Source organism: Oryx dammah, unplaced genomic scaffold (genome assembly GCF_014754425.2).
Source record: "Oryx dammah isolate SB20612 unplaced genomic scaffold, SCBI_Odam_1.1 HiC_scaffold_17, whole genome shotgun sequence".
Taxonomy (NCBI): Eukaryota; Metazoa; Chordata; class Mammalia; order Artiodactyla; family Bovidae; genus Oryx; species Oryx dammah.
Window position 1 is genome coordinate 60,092,515 of NW_024070201.1, and position 18,093 is coordinate 60,110,607.

Below are 18,093 nucleotides of genomic sequence, written 5' to 3' on the forward strand. Positions count from 1 at the left end.
CGAGAATTTAGTTTTAATATGATGCTCAGTTTAATGTATATAAATAGCGAGTTTCTTTTGGACCCCTCTTCAACGAATTAACTTGGCTTAAGTTTTCTAAACTGTAAGTTTATTTTATTGCTAAAACTTGAAGTCTTAAACATGAATTGAGTTATCTATATAAAATTTTTAAACTGAGAGAGAGATTTGAAGAGATCATAAAAAAAAAGCAAAGTGAAAGTCGCTCAGTCGTTGCTGACTGTTTGTGACTCCATGGCGTATAGAGTCCATGGAGTTCTCCAGGCCAGAATACTGGAGTGGGTAGTCTTTCCCTTCTCCAGGGGATCTTCCCAACCCAGGGATTGAACCCAGGTTTCCCGCATTGCAGGCAGATTCTTTACCAGCTGAGCCACCAGGGAAGCCCAAGAACACTGGAGTGGGCAGATTCTTTACCAACTGAGCTATCAGGGAAGTTCCCCTCTGCAAAAAAGCAAAGAGATGGTTAATTTCATATAAAACTTAGGGAACCACCAGGAGTGAAGATACATGAGACATGTAAAGGTTGATTTCTAACTATAAATAGCTTACAATAACAAAGATTGTTGCATGCTTCTTTGAAATTTAATGTCTACATATATCAGTTCTTCCATATTTTCATTAAAATGCATAAATATATCAGTATTTTGCTGAATGTAGGATAAATAAATTACAGTTTAAAGAAAAGAAATTTTTAACAACCAGTGTGGGTTTTCTTATCAGGCTGGGCCAGTATCATCTTCAAGATTTGGTCACTATTATGATATATCAAAAAGGATACCACAAGAACTCATTGAGACCTCAAAGTGGCATGGATTTTTTCTCCCAGAAAAAATATCATCAACTTTTAATGTAGAATCCTGGTAAGTTAATGATTTCAATTCTGATTTCAAAGGTTAGTAAAATATGTGTTTACCACAGTCTTTGAAAGAATGCCTATTTAAAGGAACAAATCCTAATAAATGTTAGTTTCTAGGTAATATGTAACCTTAATATTTTATGTTATTTCATTATATGTGATTTTTCTAATCCTATAACTGTTGGACCTGTCATTACTCTTTAACTTGAACCTTGACAAATCTGGATACCAAATTTGTAATAACTACTGTTTATTTTCAATAAAATGTGAAATAATTCAGTTATAGGATCTTTCAGCCCTAAACACACAAGACACATAAATAGTGCTTATTGATAATAATAGCAGTGAAAATGGTATAAAATCGTGCTGTTGCTCCATGTTGTTGATACATAATAAACCAACACAACATATTCATACTGCTACTAACTTTATTAAGGCAAAACTCTGAAAATTAAAGACTTGACATTGAATAATTTCTAAAGTGTTAGGACTGTAAGGAGATCAAACCAGTCAGTCCTAAAGGAAATCAATCCTGAATATTTATTGGAGGGACTGATGCTGAAGCTGATGCTCCAGTACTTTGGCCACCTAATGTGAAGAGTTGACTCATTAGAAAAGACCCTGATGCTGGGAAAGACTAAAGGCAAGAGGAGAAGGGAACGAGAGGATGACATGGTTGCATGGCATTACCAATTCAATCGACATGAGTTTGAGCAAGCTCCAGGAGATGGTGAAGGACAGGGAAGCCTGCGTGCTGCAGTCCATGGGGTTGCAGAGTCAGACATGACTGAGCGACAGAACAACAATAAAGAAATACTTAATTTTAATTCATATTGCAGTTGAATCAAGGGAAGGTTTTCACAGAATAGGTTGTTGCCTCACAGAATAGGTTGTTGCTTCACAGAATAGGTTGTTTTCTTTTACACTGTAAAACCATTATTTTCAAAATGAAATGAGTTAATAAATGTTGATTTATGATTTAAAAATCTAGAGTCTCTTTCCCAGAAATATTGCCTGAGAGTTTAGTGAAGACTATTCCATTTATTTGATTTTATTGATTATACTAGTTTCTAATTTTTGTCATTCACTGAACCAGACATATATATACACATACTTCGGAAATAGATTAAAATAGTGTCTCCATGATTTCTCAAAAAGTAAATCATAAAACCCAGATTCAAAGTTGGTTCTTTCTGTTAGCAGTAGTGCTATACTGTCTCCGTTCATGGAGTGCTTAGGGAAATGAAAAATGTGTATTAATTATAATGTAAATACATAAAAAGAGATATAGTGTTACTTTTGTAATTTAAAAAATTAAAGATAAAACCTTTTAAGCCAGAAAATACAAAGTGGTTTTCATTCACTTAGCAACTAAAGTGATGGAAAATCAACATTTGTCAATTAACCTGATCAATATCAGGTAATGTTCCAGGCATTAGACCATGGACTATCTCATTTATCCTCCAAACAACCCTATAAGAGAAGCAGTATTATCCCCACTTTGTAGGAAACTTGAGGACAAAGACACTGAGCAGCTTTACCACTATTTTAGTCTGTGAGTGAGGAAAGCTGACACCAAACCCAAGTGTCCGAAACCCTCTGCTCTCTTTTCTTTACCAGGCTGTCTCCATCTACTGCTGTAGTAAATGTATAACCCAACAAGAACCTGGGCACCAGAAAAATTATACCTTGATTAGATATGGGGATGTAGTTTTTAAAATATATTTTAAAAATATTTTTGAGAACTAACAGTTTTACATGGAACAGGAAAATTTATAGATTTTAATTATCAAGGCAGTATTTCATTTCATAGTAGTTAACTGATAATTCATTTATTTCATATTAAACTTAAATGCTTAATTAAATGTAATTAAACTTTAAACATGTAATTAAATTAATTTTGAAAATGGGTACTTTACCATGTGAGATTTATTTTATGAAAAGCGTGTGCTCATTTCACTAAAATGAACCTTACTGGTTCATTTATAAAACAATAAAGCTAAGCCTTACACTTGTCCATATTTTTCCTATAATTAAGACGAGAGAATATGGCTGTGTCTATCATGTATGAGGATATAATATATAATTTTATAATTTCTAAAGGCACTGTTGAAACCTATAAAGTTGTTTTTTTTTTTTTTACAGTAAGAAGAACTGAAGGTCATTTGAAATCTGTAATAACTAAAATTACTGGTATATTTGCCAATGGAAAATGTTCATACCTACAGTTTAAACTTTCAAATTAAAGCCTGGTTGTAGAATCTTGAAATGTGTCACAATAATATTGCCTAGATAATTTTGTTTTGGTATTTTACTGTTATAAATCTGATCACCTCAAACATAAAACAATAGAAAAACTGATTTTGAGAATAATTCTAAAATAGTTTACAATTTGTTTTTTTTTTAATTTTATGTTGTTTTGAGTTAAGCTTTGCTAATAGGTATGTCCAAGCACAGTTCTTTTTCCCTATTAGAAAGATATTGTCATCCTTTTTTATTTATTCATGAATCTACTAACATACTGCTTAACCTACTGTTACAGACTGAATGTTAGTATTCATGCCATCCACCCCCCTCCCCAAATTCATATGTTGAAACCCTAATCCCCAAAATTTGGAGATAGGGCATTTGGGAGTTAGTTAGATGAGACCTAGGTTTGATCCCTGGGTTGGCAAGATCCCCTGGAGAAGGAAAAGGCTACTCATTCCAGTATTCTGGCCTGGAGAGTTCCATGGACTATATAGTCCATGAGGTCACAAAAAGACAGACAAAAACAACTGAGTGACTTTCACTTTCACTCACTTAGATGAGGTCTTGAGGGTGGGGCCCTGGCGTGATAGGATGGTGATGTTGAAAAAGAAGGAGAGACACTGAGTTCTCTACTCTCTCCTTGAGTAAACACCCAGGAAAAGCCATGTGAGCTCACAGCGAGAAGGTGACCATCTGCAACCCAACACTAACCCTGGCTCTCACCAGACACCAGCCCTGCTGGCACCATGATCTTGGACTTCTGGTCTCCAGAACAGCAATAAAATTAACTCCTGTTGTTTAAGCCACCAATATTTTGTTCTAGTATCCCAAGCCAACTAATTCACCCACTATATTGTAAAATGGTACTTTTAAAATTATAAATATGTTGGGTCTTTAATACTGAGTTTGCATACAGTTGGTAGTAAATAATTGATTTTGTTTTGATGTGTTTTTTTTTTTTAATTCAAGATTTTACTTTTACATATCTATGCTAACAATAGCTGCTACTGCTAAGTCACTTCAGTCGTGTCTGACTCTGTGCGACCCCACAGACGGCAGCCCACCAGGCTCCCCCGTCCCTGGGATTCTCCAGGCAAGAACACTGGAGTAGGTTGCCATTTCCTTCTCCAATGCATGAAAGGGAAAAGTGAAAGCGAAGTCGCTCAGTCGTATCCGACTCTTAGCAACCCCATGGACTGTAGCCTACCAGGCTCCTCATCCATGGGATTTTCCAGGCAAGAGTACTGGAGTGGGGTGCCATCGCCTTCTCCGAACAGTAGCTAGTAGTAGCTAAAAGTTTTGTATTAACTAGAATGAACTGAATTCTAAGAGAAGTAGTTACCTTTCCGGGAGAATTTCTAGGAGAAAAACAGTATAAAGTGGATAGGAATATTATTTACAATTTTAGACTTCATTTTTCTTATCCTGCAAAGTCTCTTTACCATAGTAAATGAAACTTCTGTATAAACCTCTGTAGTATTTTCCTAGACAAATCGTAGCTGTGTTCCCCATATGTTCCTACTAATATTCCTTTGTTCATACTTTTGTCAAAACACTAATTTCATTACACTTAACTATTTGTTTTGTCTATATTCTTATGTTCCCAACAAGCTTAGGAAATCCTTGAGGAAAAGTTATAATTTTTTTCATCTATTTATTGTCTGAATCTAGGATGCAAGTATTAAGTTGATAATTAATGAATTAGTGAATCAAAGAATAAAATGTAGTTATAACTCAAATTAACTATAGTCTTGTTCTTAGCACAGAGATTTAGTGGGATGAAACCAATAACTGAAACATAGCCATGTAAGAGTATATTTTACTTCAAAAATGCAGATTTTTTTCTTAGATTGAGCAACAGAGCTCCACAGTATATTTAGAAGTTATAAGTTGAAAATTTACTCAGGAAAAAGGAATTTTGGAAGAGAGCTTCTAGGTGAGATTAAAGGTTCATAACAGAGTCATATAGTTATAGAAGTAGACTATAAACTACTCTATTCAAAGGATATATAATAAATGATATAATATACAAATCTCAGAGCTAAAGAAAAGCAAATATAAGTGTGAGGAGGAATTTTATCTACCTGTTTATCTGCTTGTGATATAATTAAAGTAAAAAGATGCTCTCTGAAACTGTAGAAAGAGAACTATTATCCTGAACCTCATTCTGACCAATGAAGAGAAATGACTTGCTTATATGTTTACCTTTCTTTCTTCTTTCTGTTCTTCAAGGGGGCCTTTGGATACATGGAATTTAATTGCATCATTCTAGCATGCCATTTTCATTGGTTGTTTTGTTATCTTCCACCTTCCTAATCCTAGTCATCTTGCCCATAGATGTACTCTCTCTTATTTATGTATTTTATGTATATTCTTTCATATTTCTAGCCTTTCTTCAATAAAGCAGTTGTTGACCCTTGTCTCCGTTGTCTCTCTCCAACAATTGTCTCTCTCCAATTGTTGACCCTTTCTCTGTCTCACTCTCTATATTCAGTCTATCAGTAAATCCTGTCAACTGTATCTTCAATATATCCAGATCCTGATCACTTATCAAATCCCTTACCTCCACCATGCTAAACCTAAGTCACCCATATTTCTTGCCAGGACTCTTGGCATAGCCTCCTAATTAATCTTGCTCTCTGCTTTTTGGTAGCTCTTATTTTTGTGTCCAAAGCAGCTCTCACGAACTTTTTTACATAGTACTGTCCAATAGCACTTTCTTCAAGGATGGAAGTTTTCTATGCTTGTACTGCCCAAAATAGCAGCCACAAGCCACATGCAACTAATAATGAGTATTTTCAATGTGACACTGAAATTTTTGTTTTATTTTATTAATTTAAGTGTAAGTAGCTAGGTGTGACTTCAGTTCAGTCGCTCAGTTATGTCCAACTTTTTGCAACCTCATGGACTGCAGCACGCAACACTTCCCTGTCCATCACCAACTCCTAGAGTTTACTCAAACTCATGTCCACTGAGTCGGTGATGCCATCCAACCATCTCATCCTCTGTCATCCCTTTCTCCTCCCACCTTCAATCTTTCCCAGCATCAGGGTCTTTTCTATTGAGTCAGTTTGCCCCATCAGGTGGCCAAAGTATTGGAGTTTCAGCTTCAGCATCAGTCCTTCTGATGAATATTCAGGACTGATTTCCTTTAGGATGGACTGGCTGGATCTCCTTGCTGTCCAAGGGACTCTCAAGAGTCTTCTTCAACACCACACAGTTCAAAAGCATCAATTCTGAGGCACTCCATTTTCTTTATAGTCCAACTCTCATATCCATACATGACTACTGGAAAAAACACAGCTTTGACTAGATGGACCTTTGTTGGCAAAGTAATGTCTCTGCTTTCTAATATGCTGTCTAGGTTGGTTATAACTTTTCTTCCAAGGAGCAAGTGCCTTTTAATTTCATGGCTGCAATCACCATCTGCAGTGATTTTGGAGCCCAGAAAAATACGGTCAACCACTATTTCCACTGTTTCCCCATCTATTTGCCATGAAGTGGTAGGACCAGATGTCATGATCTTAGTTTTCTGAATGATGAGTTTTAAGCCAACTTTTTCACTCTCCCCTTTCACTTTCACCAAGAGGCTCTTTAGTTCTTCACTTTCTGTCATAAGGATGGTGTCATCTGCATATCTGAGGTTATTGATACTTCTCCTGGCAATCTTGATTCCAGCTTGTGCTTCATCCAGTCCAGCATTTCTCATGATGTACTCTGCATATAAGTTAAATAAGCAGGGTGACAATATACAGCCTTCATGTACTCCTTTCCTGATTTGGAACCCGTTTGTTGTTCCATGTCCAGTTCTAACTGTTGCTTCTTGACCTGCATACAGATTTCTCAGGAGGCAGGTCAGGTGGTCTGGTATCCCCATCTCTTGAAGAGTTTTCCAGTTTGTTGTGATCCACACAGTCAAAGGCTTTGGCGTAGTCAATAAAGCAGAAGTAGATGTTTTTCTGGAACTCTTGCTTTTTTGATGATCCAACAGATGTTGGCAATTTGTTTTCTGGTTCCTATGCCTTTTCTAAATCCACCTTGAACGTCTGGAAGTTCACGGTTCATGTACTGTTGAAGCCTGACTTAAAGAATTTTGAGCATTACTTTGCTAGCGTGTGAGATGAGTGCAATTGTGCTATAGTCTGAACATTCTTTGGCTTTGCCTTTCTTTGGGATTGGAATGAAAACTGACCTTTTCCAGTCCTGTGGCAACTGCTGAGTTTTCCAAATTTGCTGGCATATTGAGTGCAGCACTTTCCCAGCATCATCTTTTAGGATTTGAAATAGCTCAACTGGAATTCCATCACCTCCACTAGGTTTGTTCATAATGATGCTTCCTAAGGCCAACTTGACTTCATGTTCCATGTGTGACAAATACTGTGTTATTAGACAGTACAGTTTTATAGCATTAGTCAGCTCTTATCACTCCTCTGGCTCAAACCTTTAATGACATCCCATCTCACTCAGAATAAAAAACCTATATGCAAACAGAGATCCATAAGGTCTACATGTCCTTACCTAATTTGGTTCCTTGCTGCCTCTCTGATCTCTTTGATATCATTGTGGTTGTGGAAAGAGTAAAGAGAATATCAAGAATGCTTTTAGACATGAGAACTAGGATAGTGCCATTTACAGGTGTAAGTAAGCATAACCATATATCTAACAATATTTATTGAACACCTTCTCTGGCGTGAATAACTTGTATGCTCCTGAGTACCTTTTATGAGCCTAGAATCATGTTAAGGTCTAGGTTTATTGCAGTAAACTGTTATCCTTTACCATTTATAGCTTAAGAAAGCATAATTTAAAAAAATTTTTTTAGAATAAGAAAGTACAATTTTAAAAAATTAATAAAACAAGAAGGGACTTCACTGGTGGTCCAGTGATTAAGACCACACTTCCAGTACAGGGGGGCACAGGTTCAATCACTGGTCGGGGAACTAAGTTCACACATGCCGTGGGGCACAGCCAAAAAGAAACAAATAAACAGATAAAGATCTCATTATGAATTGTGATAAGTAGTATAAAGACAAAAAACACTCTCCATACATTGAGGGGAGGAGGGAATAAACTTTGTATTGTTTTAGGATGAGGCCTTTCTGAAGACCTGAGCCTGAGACTTGAAAAAAATCATAAGAAGAAAAAAGTGGTCTTACAGAGAGCACTAAGCCAAGAAATGTTCTTGGCTTAGGGAACAGCAGGTGTACTAGGAAAGGAAAGTAATTGGTGTTTTCAAGTATCTGAAAGGCCTAGTTGTTGAAATAGCATGAGTGATAACAAGTGTTACTAAGATGAGTTCAGAGAAATAGGGTTGATGAGGTCAGAGAAATAGGCAGGTGTCATACCATGCTTTAAAAATTTATTCATGAGGGGATATAGGTAGAGCAGTTTCTACCTATATTCCCTGGGCTTCCCATAGGGCATATATAGGGTTTCCCAGGTCACTTGACAGTAAAGACTCTGCCTGCCAATGAAAGAGACATGGGTTCGATCCCTGGGTCAGGAAGATCCCCTGAAGGAGGACTGAGCCCACTCCAGTATTCTTGCCTGGAAAATCCCACAGCCAGAGGAGCCTGAAGGGCTATAGTCCATATGGTTGCAAAGAGTCAGACACGACTTAGTGACTAAACAGCAACAGCAATCCTGTTTACATAAAATTTTATATAGCTTTTCCAAAATTCTTTTCTAACAAAAATTCAGTACACATTAGTTTAGGTTCTTAAATATACTTAGTGATATTTGGTCGAAAAACTCATGAAAAACTGGAAGCTAAATGCTCGTCTTACACTATGAGATTCAGTATATATATACATCAGTATTGGAAAGGCTATGAGTGAAATGCCAGAATTAAATAAATAGTTATAATAACTCTGTTTATGTTTGTTTATTGGTAAAATACTCTTCAGAATCAAACATTTTTATCATCATGCTTCCTAACATCCCACAGTAATTTTTCTCAGTAAAGAAAGAGGGATTGCTATAGAGCAGTATCTGAAAGAATGTTCAAATTGTTAACAATGTTTGCCTTTGAGTGGTGGATTTTGGGTTTTTTTTTTTTCTATCCCTTCTATGTTTTTTATGTCTGAATTTTTATGATGAAAACATTTTTTCATAAAGGAAATGGATTTCAAATAAATGTGTAAAGTCTAACCCTTGGGGGATAATATAATCAAATCTTTATATCTCATATCAAACTATATTTCCAAAGAGTTAAAGATTTAAATAAAATAAATTATAAAAGTAATAGAAGAAAATTAAAGAGAGTGTTTAAAATCTTGGAGTGGGGAAATAGCAAACAGTATATCTAGTGATTCTCTTTGGAGGAATCAGAACTCTTTGGAGAAATCTTTGATTCAAAGGAAAGAAAAAAATAAATCTGTAACATTTTTTTATTCTTAGATGTCCTTGAAGAATGATGGGGGCATGTCAAAAAGATAAGAAGCCAGCTCAAAAGAACTCCCACTGGCCAAAGAAAAGACAATTTGAGCATTAAATAAATAAATATAGTAATGGATTGTAACCCATTTAATAAAACAGGAAGTCATGAATATTTATAGACAAAAATGAACAAATAAATACATTATTAACAAACAAGATATTTACATACCCTCAAAGTACCTTCCCACAAAATACTGATGACTAAAAAGGAGACAGTATAATTTTATGGTAGAGAAGCCTGGTAGACATCACCTTAATCGAGTTAAGGTCACCAGTAATGGGGCAAATTGAAGTTATGTATCCCCTGATAGCATGAAGTAAAAAAAACTCAGCAGCACTTCTGTGATATGCCTACCAGGTATTCATAATGTAAATATACCCATGAGGAAACATCAGACAAACCCAAATTGGGAACATGCTACCAAATAGCTGGCCTGGAATCCTCAAGTGTCAAGATTATAAAAGTCAAGAAAAATGTGAGGAATTTCCTGGTTGAAGGAGGCTGAAGAGACAATTTGAATGTAACACGTGATTCTGAATTCAGTCTTTTTGCGATGAAGGATGATACTGGCACAGGTGGCAAAACTTGAGTGGGATCTGAAGATTTTGATGGTAGTATCCATTTCCTAATTATATCAATATCCTAAGTCAGATGGCTATATTATTGTTATATAGGGGAATGTTTTTGTTTGTAGGAATCATACCCCAAATTATTAAGAAGTGATGGGTCATCATGTCAGCAACTTATTCTCTAGTGAAATACAGAATAAAGATTTTTGTTTTATGTATACAACTTTTCTATAAATTTGAGATTGTTTCAGAATTTTTAAAAGTACAAATATATGTATATATAGATACATATATACTTATACATATTTAGTAAATTAAAGCCATTTTTAAATTAGTAAGAAAAAGTTGAGTGCCCTAATACAAAATGGGCAGAAGAAATCAAGAAGCTGTTCTCAAAAAAGATACAGAAATAGATAATAAGGCTAACTAGTAATCAAAGAAATATAAGCAAAAACCAAAGAGATATATACTATGATACTAGAGATATATACAACAAAGACAAATACTATGTACCATTTTTTCAGCTACTAAATATTTAAAATGATAATGTGTTGTGTTAAAGATAGTGTGGAGAAACAAATGTCACTCATGTTAATTGTACAAGTGTGCATTGTTAAAACAATTCTAGGAAAGTATGTCAAAAGTGAGAGTGTACGTTATCATTGTTGCCATCATACCATTTATAAGAATCAGTAAAATTATTTCTTCTTTGGGAAAAAAATAAAACTACTTCAGCCAGTTTTTCAATCTGGACAATCAGCTCTCTTTTCCCTATCCCATTCTTTCCTTTGAGAAAAATACATTTGGAGTTCAATTTCTCCTTATATATAGGCCCACAAATGAACAGTGGTCATGTTCATTGTGCCTTCCACATTATTTAGCTCACTCCTGAAAGTAACTTATTAAAAGATGTACTATTAAAAGACTTAACAAGTGAAAACACTTATTAAGATACATGTATACAAAAAGATACATGCATCTCAATCTACATAGTGGAATTATTTCCAATAACCAAGATATAAAAGCAAGCTAAGTGTCCATTAATAGATGAGTGGATAAAGAAGATATGATATACATATACAATGAAATATTACTTAGTCATTGAAAAACGGAATTTTGCCATTTGCAACATCATGGATGGACCTGGAGAGTATTATGCTTAGTGAAATAAGTCAGAGAAAGACAAATACTGTATTATCACTTATGCATGGAATCTAATGAATAAAGCAAAGCAGCAACAGACTCACAGATATAGAGAGCAAACTAATGGTTACAGGCTGGGAGAGGGAAAGGAGGAGGGGCAGGATAAGGATGCTGTTGCTGCTGCTAAGTCGCTTCAGTTGTATCCGACTCTGTGCGACCCCATAGACGGCAGCCCACCAGGCCCCTCCATCCCTGGGATTCTCCAGGCAAGAACACTGGAGTGGGTTGCCATTTCCTTCTAAAATGCATGAAAATGAAAGTGAAGTCGCTCGGTCATGTCCGACCCTCAGTGACTCCATGGACTGCAGCCTTCCAGGCTCCGCTGTCCATGGGATTTTCTAGGCAAGAGTACTGGAGTGGGGTGCCATTGCAAAAAGTACAAACTACGATGTATAAAATAAGTAAACTATGCAGAAGCCCCATGCGAGCATTTGACTTTACTGAGACCACTGTACAGTTGGCTACCACCTCTCACCTGCCTTGATACACTCTTTCAGCTGATTAACCATCTTGATCCATGGTCAGCTTTAATCTTCACTTCCTTGCCCTTCTCTTGCTTTGTCTCACTTTCTCAGCAAAACTACTATTCTAGTTAAATGGTACTCTGAGTGAAAAGACAGAAAGTGGTGGTTGTAGGGAGGAGAGTGTATGAACTGAGATTATATAAGGATAGCAGTTATTGATGATGACAAGATCTAAGATATGACCATGGAAATGGGTATTAGAGGTTGAATGGAGACAAGATTGTTGGAAGAGAGGTGGTCAAGAAACTGAGAGGCCGGGGTGTTTGAAAGATGAGTAATGACACAAAGTTGGAGAGATGACAGCAGTAAAGATGGGTAGTACGAGACATAATCTAGTGACTTTTTTTATATCAATAATTAATGCAAATCAGACTAATTGAACTGAATTATTTTTCATGAAAGATCATAACCATTCTCAGCAGTGTCCCTGTCAGTCAGTGGGTTGTTTCAAGATGCATACAGTTCTTCTGTCTTCATGATCTTAGTACTTGCCCAGCTGTGGCCCAGAGGTCTGTGCTGGCCACAGCCCACCTTTGTTCCCTTAACACATTCCTGGTCCCTTTATGTTCTCTTAATTGAGTATCCATGGTGAAGAGAACCAAACTCAATGTCCTTAGGCGAAAAGCATCAGAAAAGAAAAACCAATAAATGACATCCTTTAGTGTAATAATAATGGAATTTTTAACTTGAAAATTACTTGTGAGTAGACTTCACAGTCTTTATAGCTACATGCAAATTGTATGCTAATATAACTTTAGCTCAGCAAACTATTTTACACAGTTAGTTGAAACATTTGATATTGTGCATACAGCCTTACAAGTATGTCTCACCCTTTGTCATAGAGGAATACCTGAAATATATGTGTAAATAGATTTTTGGTAATACAAATTATATTTTCTCAGTGATTTGCATAATATCAAAAATGCTTCATCTTTAAGTCAATCATAGTTGGTAGTTATAATAGTTTCTCTTCTTAAGAAGTAGTTAACATCAATATTTAAATGCAACAGAAGTTCTTACTTTTAAAAAACTAACTGAATCATTTTAATGAGAAAAGTCATCTTAAAATAGAAAAGAAAATTAATCCTTGAATCATATAATTTTAAGTCAGAATGGACAACAGAGATTATCTAGTATGCTCCTTTGGTTTACAGATGAGAAAATTTCAAAGTTCAGAACAGAAAATTTAAAGAATTTGCCTCAAATCACATATTCTGCTCCAGTTGCTGGTACAGATAAAACTAGAACCCGGATCTTGAGCACACTTTCCACTGTGCTGTACTAGCACCTACTTTCTGTATTTGTAAATCTGTGCTTTTCAATATTGAATTTTCTTTATAAACCATACACCAAGTTAATACAAGGCCTACCTATTGGTGAAGTTCTCACCAACGCATGCAACTAAAAGAATACCTTCCTGTGACAGGTGGCTCAGTGGTAGAGAATCTGCCTGTCATCACAGGAGCGCAGGAGACCTGGACTCGATCCCTGGGTCGGAAGATCCCCTGGAGAAGGGAATGGCAACCCACTCCAGTACTCTTGCCTGGAGAATCCCATGGAGCCTGGCATGCCATAGTCCATGGGGTCACAAGAAGTCAGACAGATTGAGTAGGCACACCTATATATATGACTATATGCCTGAATACTTTGACTGTGTTGAATTGAGCCATATTCAAACCTCATCTGTATTTGGATCCAGAGACTTTTCATTGAATCTGGACCTCACTCTAGTTTAACCAAAAGACTTGAAGTTTTAGAAAACTTGAATTTTAGGCGCCACTTCTGTTACTTAATTGTACAGCCATGGTCAGATTACTTAGTCTCTAATGGGTCTTAATTTTCTCAACCATAAAATGGAGTTAATGGCTGTATTTACCTCACAAAGTTGCCATAATGATCAAATGTTGTGACAGTGATGCAAAAGATTTTTGAGTATTTAATGTGCCAGATACTTTGCCAGTTAATATATCATATTTATTATCTAAGAGTTAACTTTTCACTTATCAACTAATTTCACATATACTGATTTTATTTTTATAATGTTTTTTCAAAGATAAAATCTTATCTCCTGTTACCTAAGCTTTTCTGTTGTTGATACATTTATTCTTTCATCACATTAAGACCTTCTCTCATTGTTTGAGAAGGTGCAAGGTAATTATGTATTATTTATTATCTGATTACCAGATTTATTTTCTAGATATACATCTGATTTTTTTTTACAGTAGTGTTCTTTATCTTTCTCAATGAGATTAAATGACAAAATTACCTTTCACAGGAAAACGAATGCCATTTCTTGATATACATTACAGTTCTCTGATGCAAATATCCTTTGGACCTATTGCTGAAAATTGGGGGAGAAGGGACATTGATAAGGAATGAAAATGTCATGTTTTTTATCAACTTTTTAAAGGTGTTAACTTGAGCATCAGCATATAGGTTTACATTGGGTAATTGGACCCCTTTTGTCCATATTTGTATATTAATATAAAGAAATTCCTATCAGACAGTGTGGTAATAGCAGATACATAAATAATGCACCTGGACAATTTTTTAACTAAAGAAAATTTTAAATGCCCAATATTTTAAAGGTAAAGTTAAAATTCTAATTTTTAATATTTTCGTACTGTTATAGGACGGGGGAGCCTGATGGGCTGCCGTCTGTGGGGTCGCACAGAGTCTGACACGACTGAAGCGAGTTAGCAGCAGCAGCAGCAGCATAGTTTTAAAGACATTGTAGAATTTCATGATAGGTAATTTTACTATGAAAGTTATCAAAAATTATGAAAATCAGGCAAAATAATATATGTGATTTGAAATGGGCTGCCTGTGGAATATGTTGTACACACCACGATAACCTACCTTTGTTAAATGTTTGGAAACATTAATAAGGAAGCCAGGGTCATATTTGTAACTGGATTTACTTCTTGACAACTCCTGTTTTATGAGTTACTAGACTGCTGAACAAATATAAAGGCAACATCCTCAAAATTAAAGAGGTTTAATAAAAAATTTAGATGACACAAGATATTTATTTTCAGTAAAAAATATATTATGATAAAATATTGTTGACAAGAACTTAAATCTCATGAAGATTAACAATAGTTAGTATTTTAATGTTAATATTATATAAACTAGTCCAGTTTTAAAAGTTCTAATCCCATGTATCTAAAAATGAATATCCTTAATATACCTAAATGTATGATTTTTTTCCCATTGATCAAAGTGTTTATTTTCCTAGAAATCTTACTAGTTTGGAGAAATTTATTTTATTATAATTTTCTAATCACTGTTAGTGATTGGATTATGTATGTCAATATGAAATAAGAAAAAAGACTAAGGCATATTTGGCTTTATGTCTTGTTTTTGTTCTCCTACCAGAAGAACCACTGTCTCCAAACCATTGAAGATGTACTATAGTTATCTTATCAAGCTGTGAAAAGATGAAGTGGATAAATGGTAGCAACTAAAACTAAAAAAGTAATTTATGTATGTAGTATTTAGTAATGGGCCTTTAGACACCAAATTTACTACCAAATACTTGAAGCAGATTTTATTATCGAACAACTTAGGGCAGAGGGAAAAATACTTGAGAAACTTTTTGAATATATGAAATAGTAATGGTCTTAGGTAGATTCATTACTGGTGGATTAGGATATACTGGATATGTTTCTGATCCACCCTCCTTTAACCCATAGTGACTTTCGTCAAATGGTTGGCTGGAATTCATTTCATAATAAAATCTTGGAGCAGATTGTAGCTACTGAAGCTAATTGACCCAGATAGAAATTGAATCTGTTGTGTTCAAACAAAAACACTGTTCTAAACGTTGGACTCGCTAGGATAAATATGTGTTAAGATGTGAAATAGTCACATCGTTGTCCTTGTGGAATATGATTATTTATAGACACATTTCCTCACTCATGAAAGTAGAAAAATATCTCCTTCATGTAATCCATTGTATTTTCATTGAAAATGGAGAAATAAGTATATGAGAAATAATCGTATTGCCAAATCCTTCAATTGGAGTAATACTTGTTTTGCACAGAACACCATTCTCTTTTCTTGGTTTTCTTTTGTTGTTGTTATTAGAGATGTACTTTTAGACTGGGTGTGACTGTTCAATAAAATGTTTACAAAGATGTGCATATATTTTTGCTAAATATATATGCAAAATCATTAATTAATTTAATTATCATTAAAGTAATTTTGTGCACACTTATTATTAATTTTGTGCACATTTATTTAAATGGTTTGCTGCATTTCCTAGCTTCTTAACAATATTCTTTAAAAAAAAAAAAGAATATTCTTTAATGTTACCTGAATGCTTCAAATTATATTTTCTTCTTTCCTATGGCAGGCACTTCTACCTATATGATCGCTTTACCTAAGATCACAGTAAAGCAAATGCTTTTGTATTTTTAAGATCACCCACAGCTTCTACAGTATTAGGTACTTCAGTTTCTATGAAATTGCAATGCTCCAGAATTTGATCATCATCTCATTTTATGTTCAGACATAGCACACAAGTTATCCATCATGAAGAATCTTAAATTCAGTTAATATTTAAGAAGATTATCTTAACTCTTATTAAATTTTTGTTATGTTTAATAGCACTTTTAAAATATTTTTAAATAGTAACATTAATGCTAATATTCATATAGGAAATAGTTTATCCTCTTAAATTTTTATATTTTTGTCATCTTTTTACAAACAAAAGTGGAGTTTATATCCACTTGTCTTCTTTGTCTTAAAAAATTGCTTTTGAATTAGTATTATTTTTGCAATTTTGTTTTAAGAATATTAAAACTTTGATGAAAGATAAACTCAGGTGATCAGAATGTTGATTCAGGTGTTGACTTGGCATAGCAGTTCATTAACTATGTGTTAATTATCCATGATTACTCCTGAAAAGCTATAGTGGCTTCATCTTTTAGGTTTCTTCATTAAATCATTAATTTTCTTGGTGGTAACTAAGCCTGACATAAAATTAAGTCATCTCAGTCTCCACAGATTTTTATCTTCCCATGATGTCAAGAGCATTGAGTTAGTTAATATAGGGCAATGCAACTTATTCCATGCATGTATTGACTTTTTATTTTAGAATTATTTATATTATTTTGGCTTATCTGATATTTAAGTATAATCTCATAAATGTGTACTTTTAATTAATTGTTTAATGTTGTAGCTTACAGTTTGTATTTGCTGTGTAATAAGCCCATTTATGTATTTGAACCACTTCTTATCAACAGTTCTTTGACCTCTGGCTACATGAAGCTGCTACAGTTTATCCAGAACATTATTTATGAGGAAGGATTTGATGGATCCAATCCCCAGGTATTGAAAAACTTCAAAACCTTTTTATAATCATGTATGTAATGTTGTTTTTAAACTCTCTAGGGCTAGAACCAGAAGGGCTTAGAGTAATCAACAGTGAGCAAGCTGTTTCTAAACACAGAGGATGTAAATAAGCAGAACACATGCAGCCTTAGTTTGACTATAAATGTGTGCTTTGAATTTTTGCTCAGTTCTCAGTGGATACACAGAAAATGTTCATATGCATTGTCAACACGAATTACTTTTAAATATGTATTTGTAGTGCCTGAAATTAATAAATAACATAGCTTGAAAATTACTGTTAAATTTGCATGACTTGTATTTTTCTATCTCAATTTTTTACAGTTATGTCACTCAGGCCTTAATTTTGAATTACGAGTTTCACGATTTTATTTATTATATTATGCTTTGAGTTGTCTCATTGAATAAAATATGCATTTTTTATTTGCTACATTAAAATATTTTATATCTTAACTATTTCTCTGTAGCTCTATTTTTAAAAATTTCCTCTGGATTCCTACCATTAAAAATGTTCCGGTTAGTTTAACTTGAACAAAATGGGGGAAATTTTATTTCTAGATATCATGCCTTTCACAATTCTTCCTCAGTAATTTTAATTGCTATTGCTGCTAAAAGATTTGCATTTCATTTATATTATTTTAGCAGAATTATTTCCAGAGCACCATTATTTTTGTTGAAGAAGACAAAAAAGCCAAAAGTCTTATTTTTGGCATTATTAACCACACTTGCTCTTAATTCGTATCATAGATCTTTAAATATTCTTTAGCTTTATTGCTATATTTAACACTGTCCGTGGCAAAAGAAATACTTTTAGAATCTGTTTTGATCATCAGTTTAATAGCAGGTTAAAAACATTTATGTGTGTATGGTGAGGCGCAC

The 18,093-nt window shown here is 34.4% G+C and overlaps 1 protein-coding gene across 1 annotated transcript in view; it reads left to right on the forward strand.

The window, feature by feature from the left end:
* ELP4 (elongator acetyltransferase complex subunit 4) overlaps positions 1–18,093 on the forward strand; it is a 245,967-nt gene that overhangs the window by 76,870 nt on the left and 151,004 nt on the right. The window contains exons 5-6 of the mRNA XM_040258946.1: positions 739–878; positions 17,109–17,193. Of these exons, the coding sequence (XP_040114880.1) occupies positions 739–878; positions 17,109–17,193 (225 nt within the window). The remainder of the gene's footprint in view (positions 1–738; positions 879–17,108; positions 17,194–18,093) is intronic.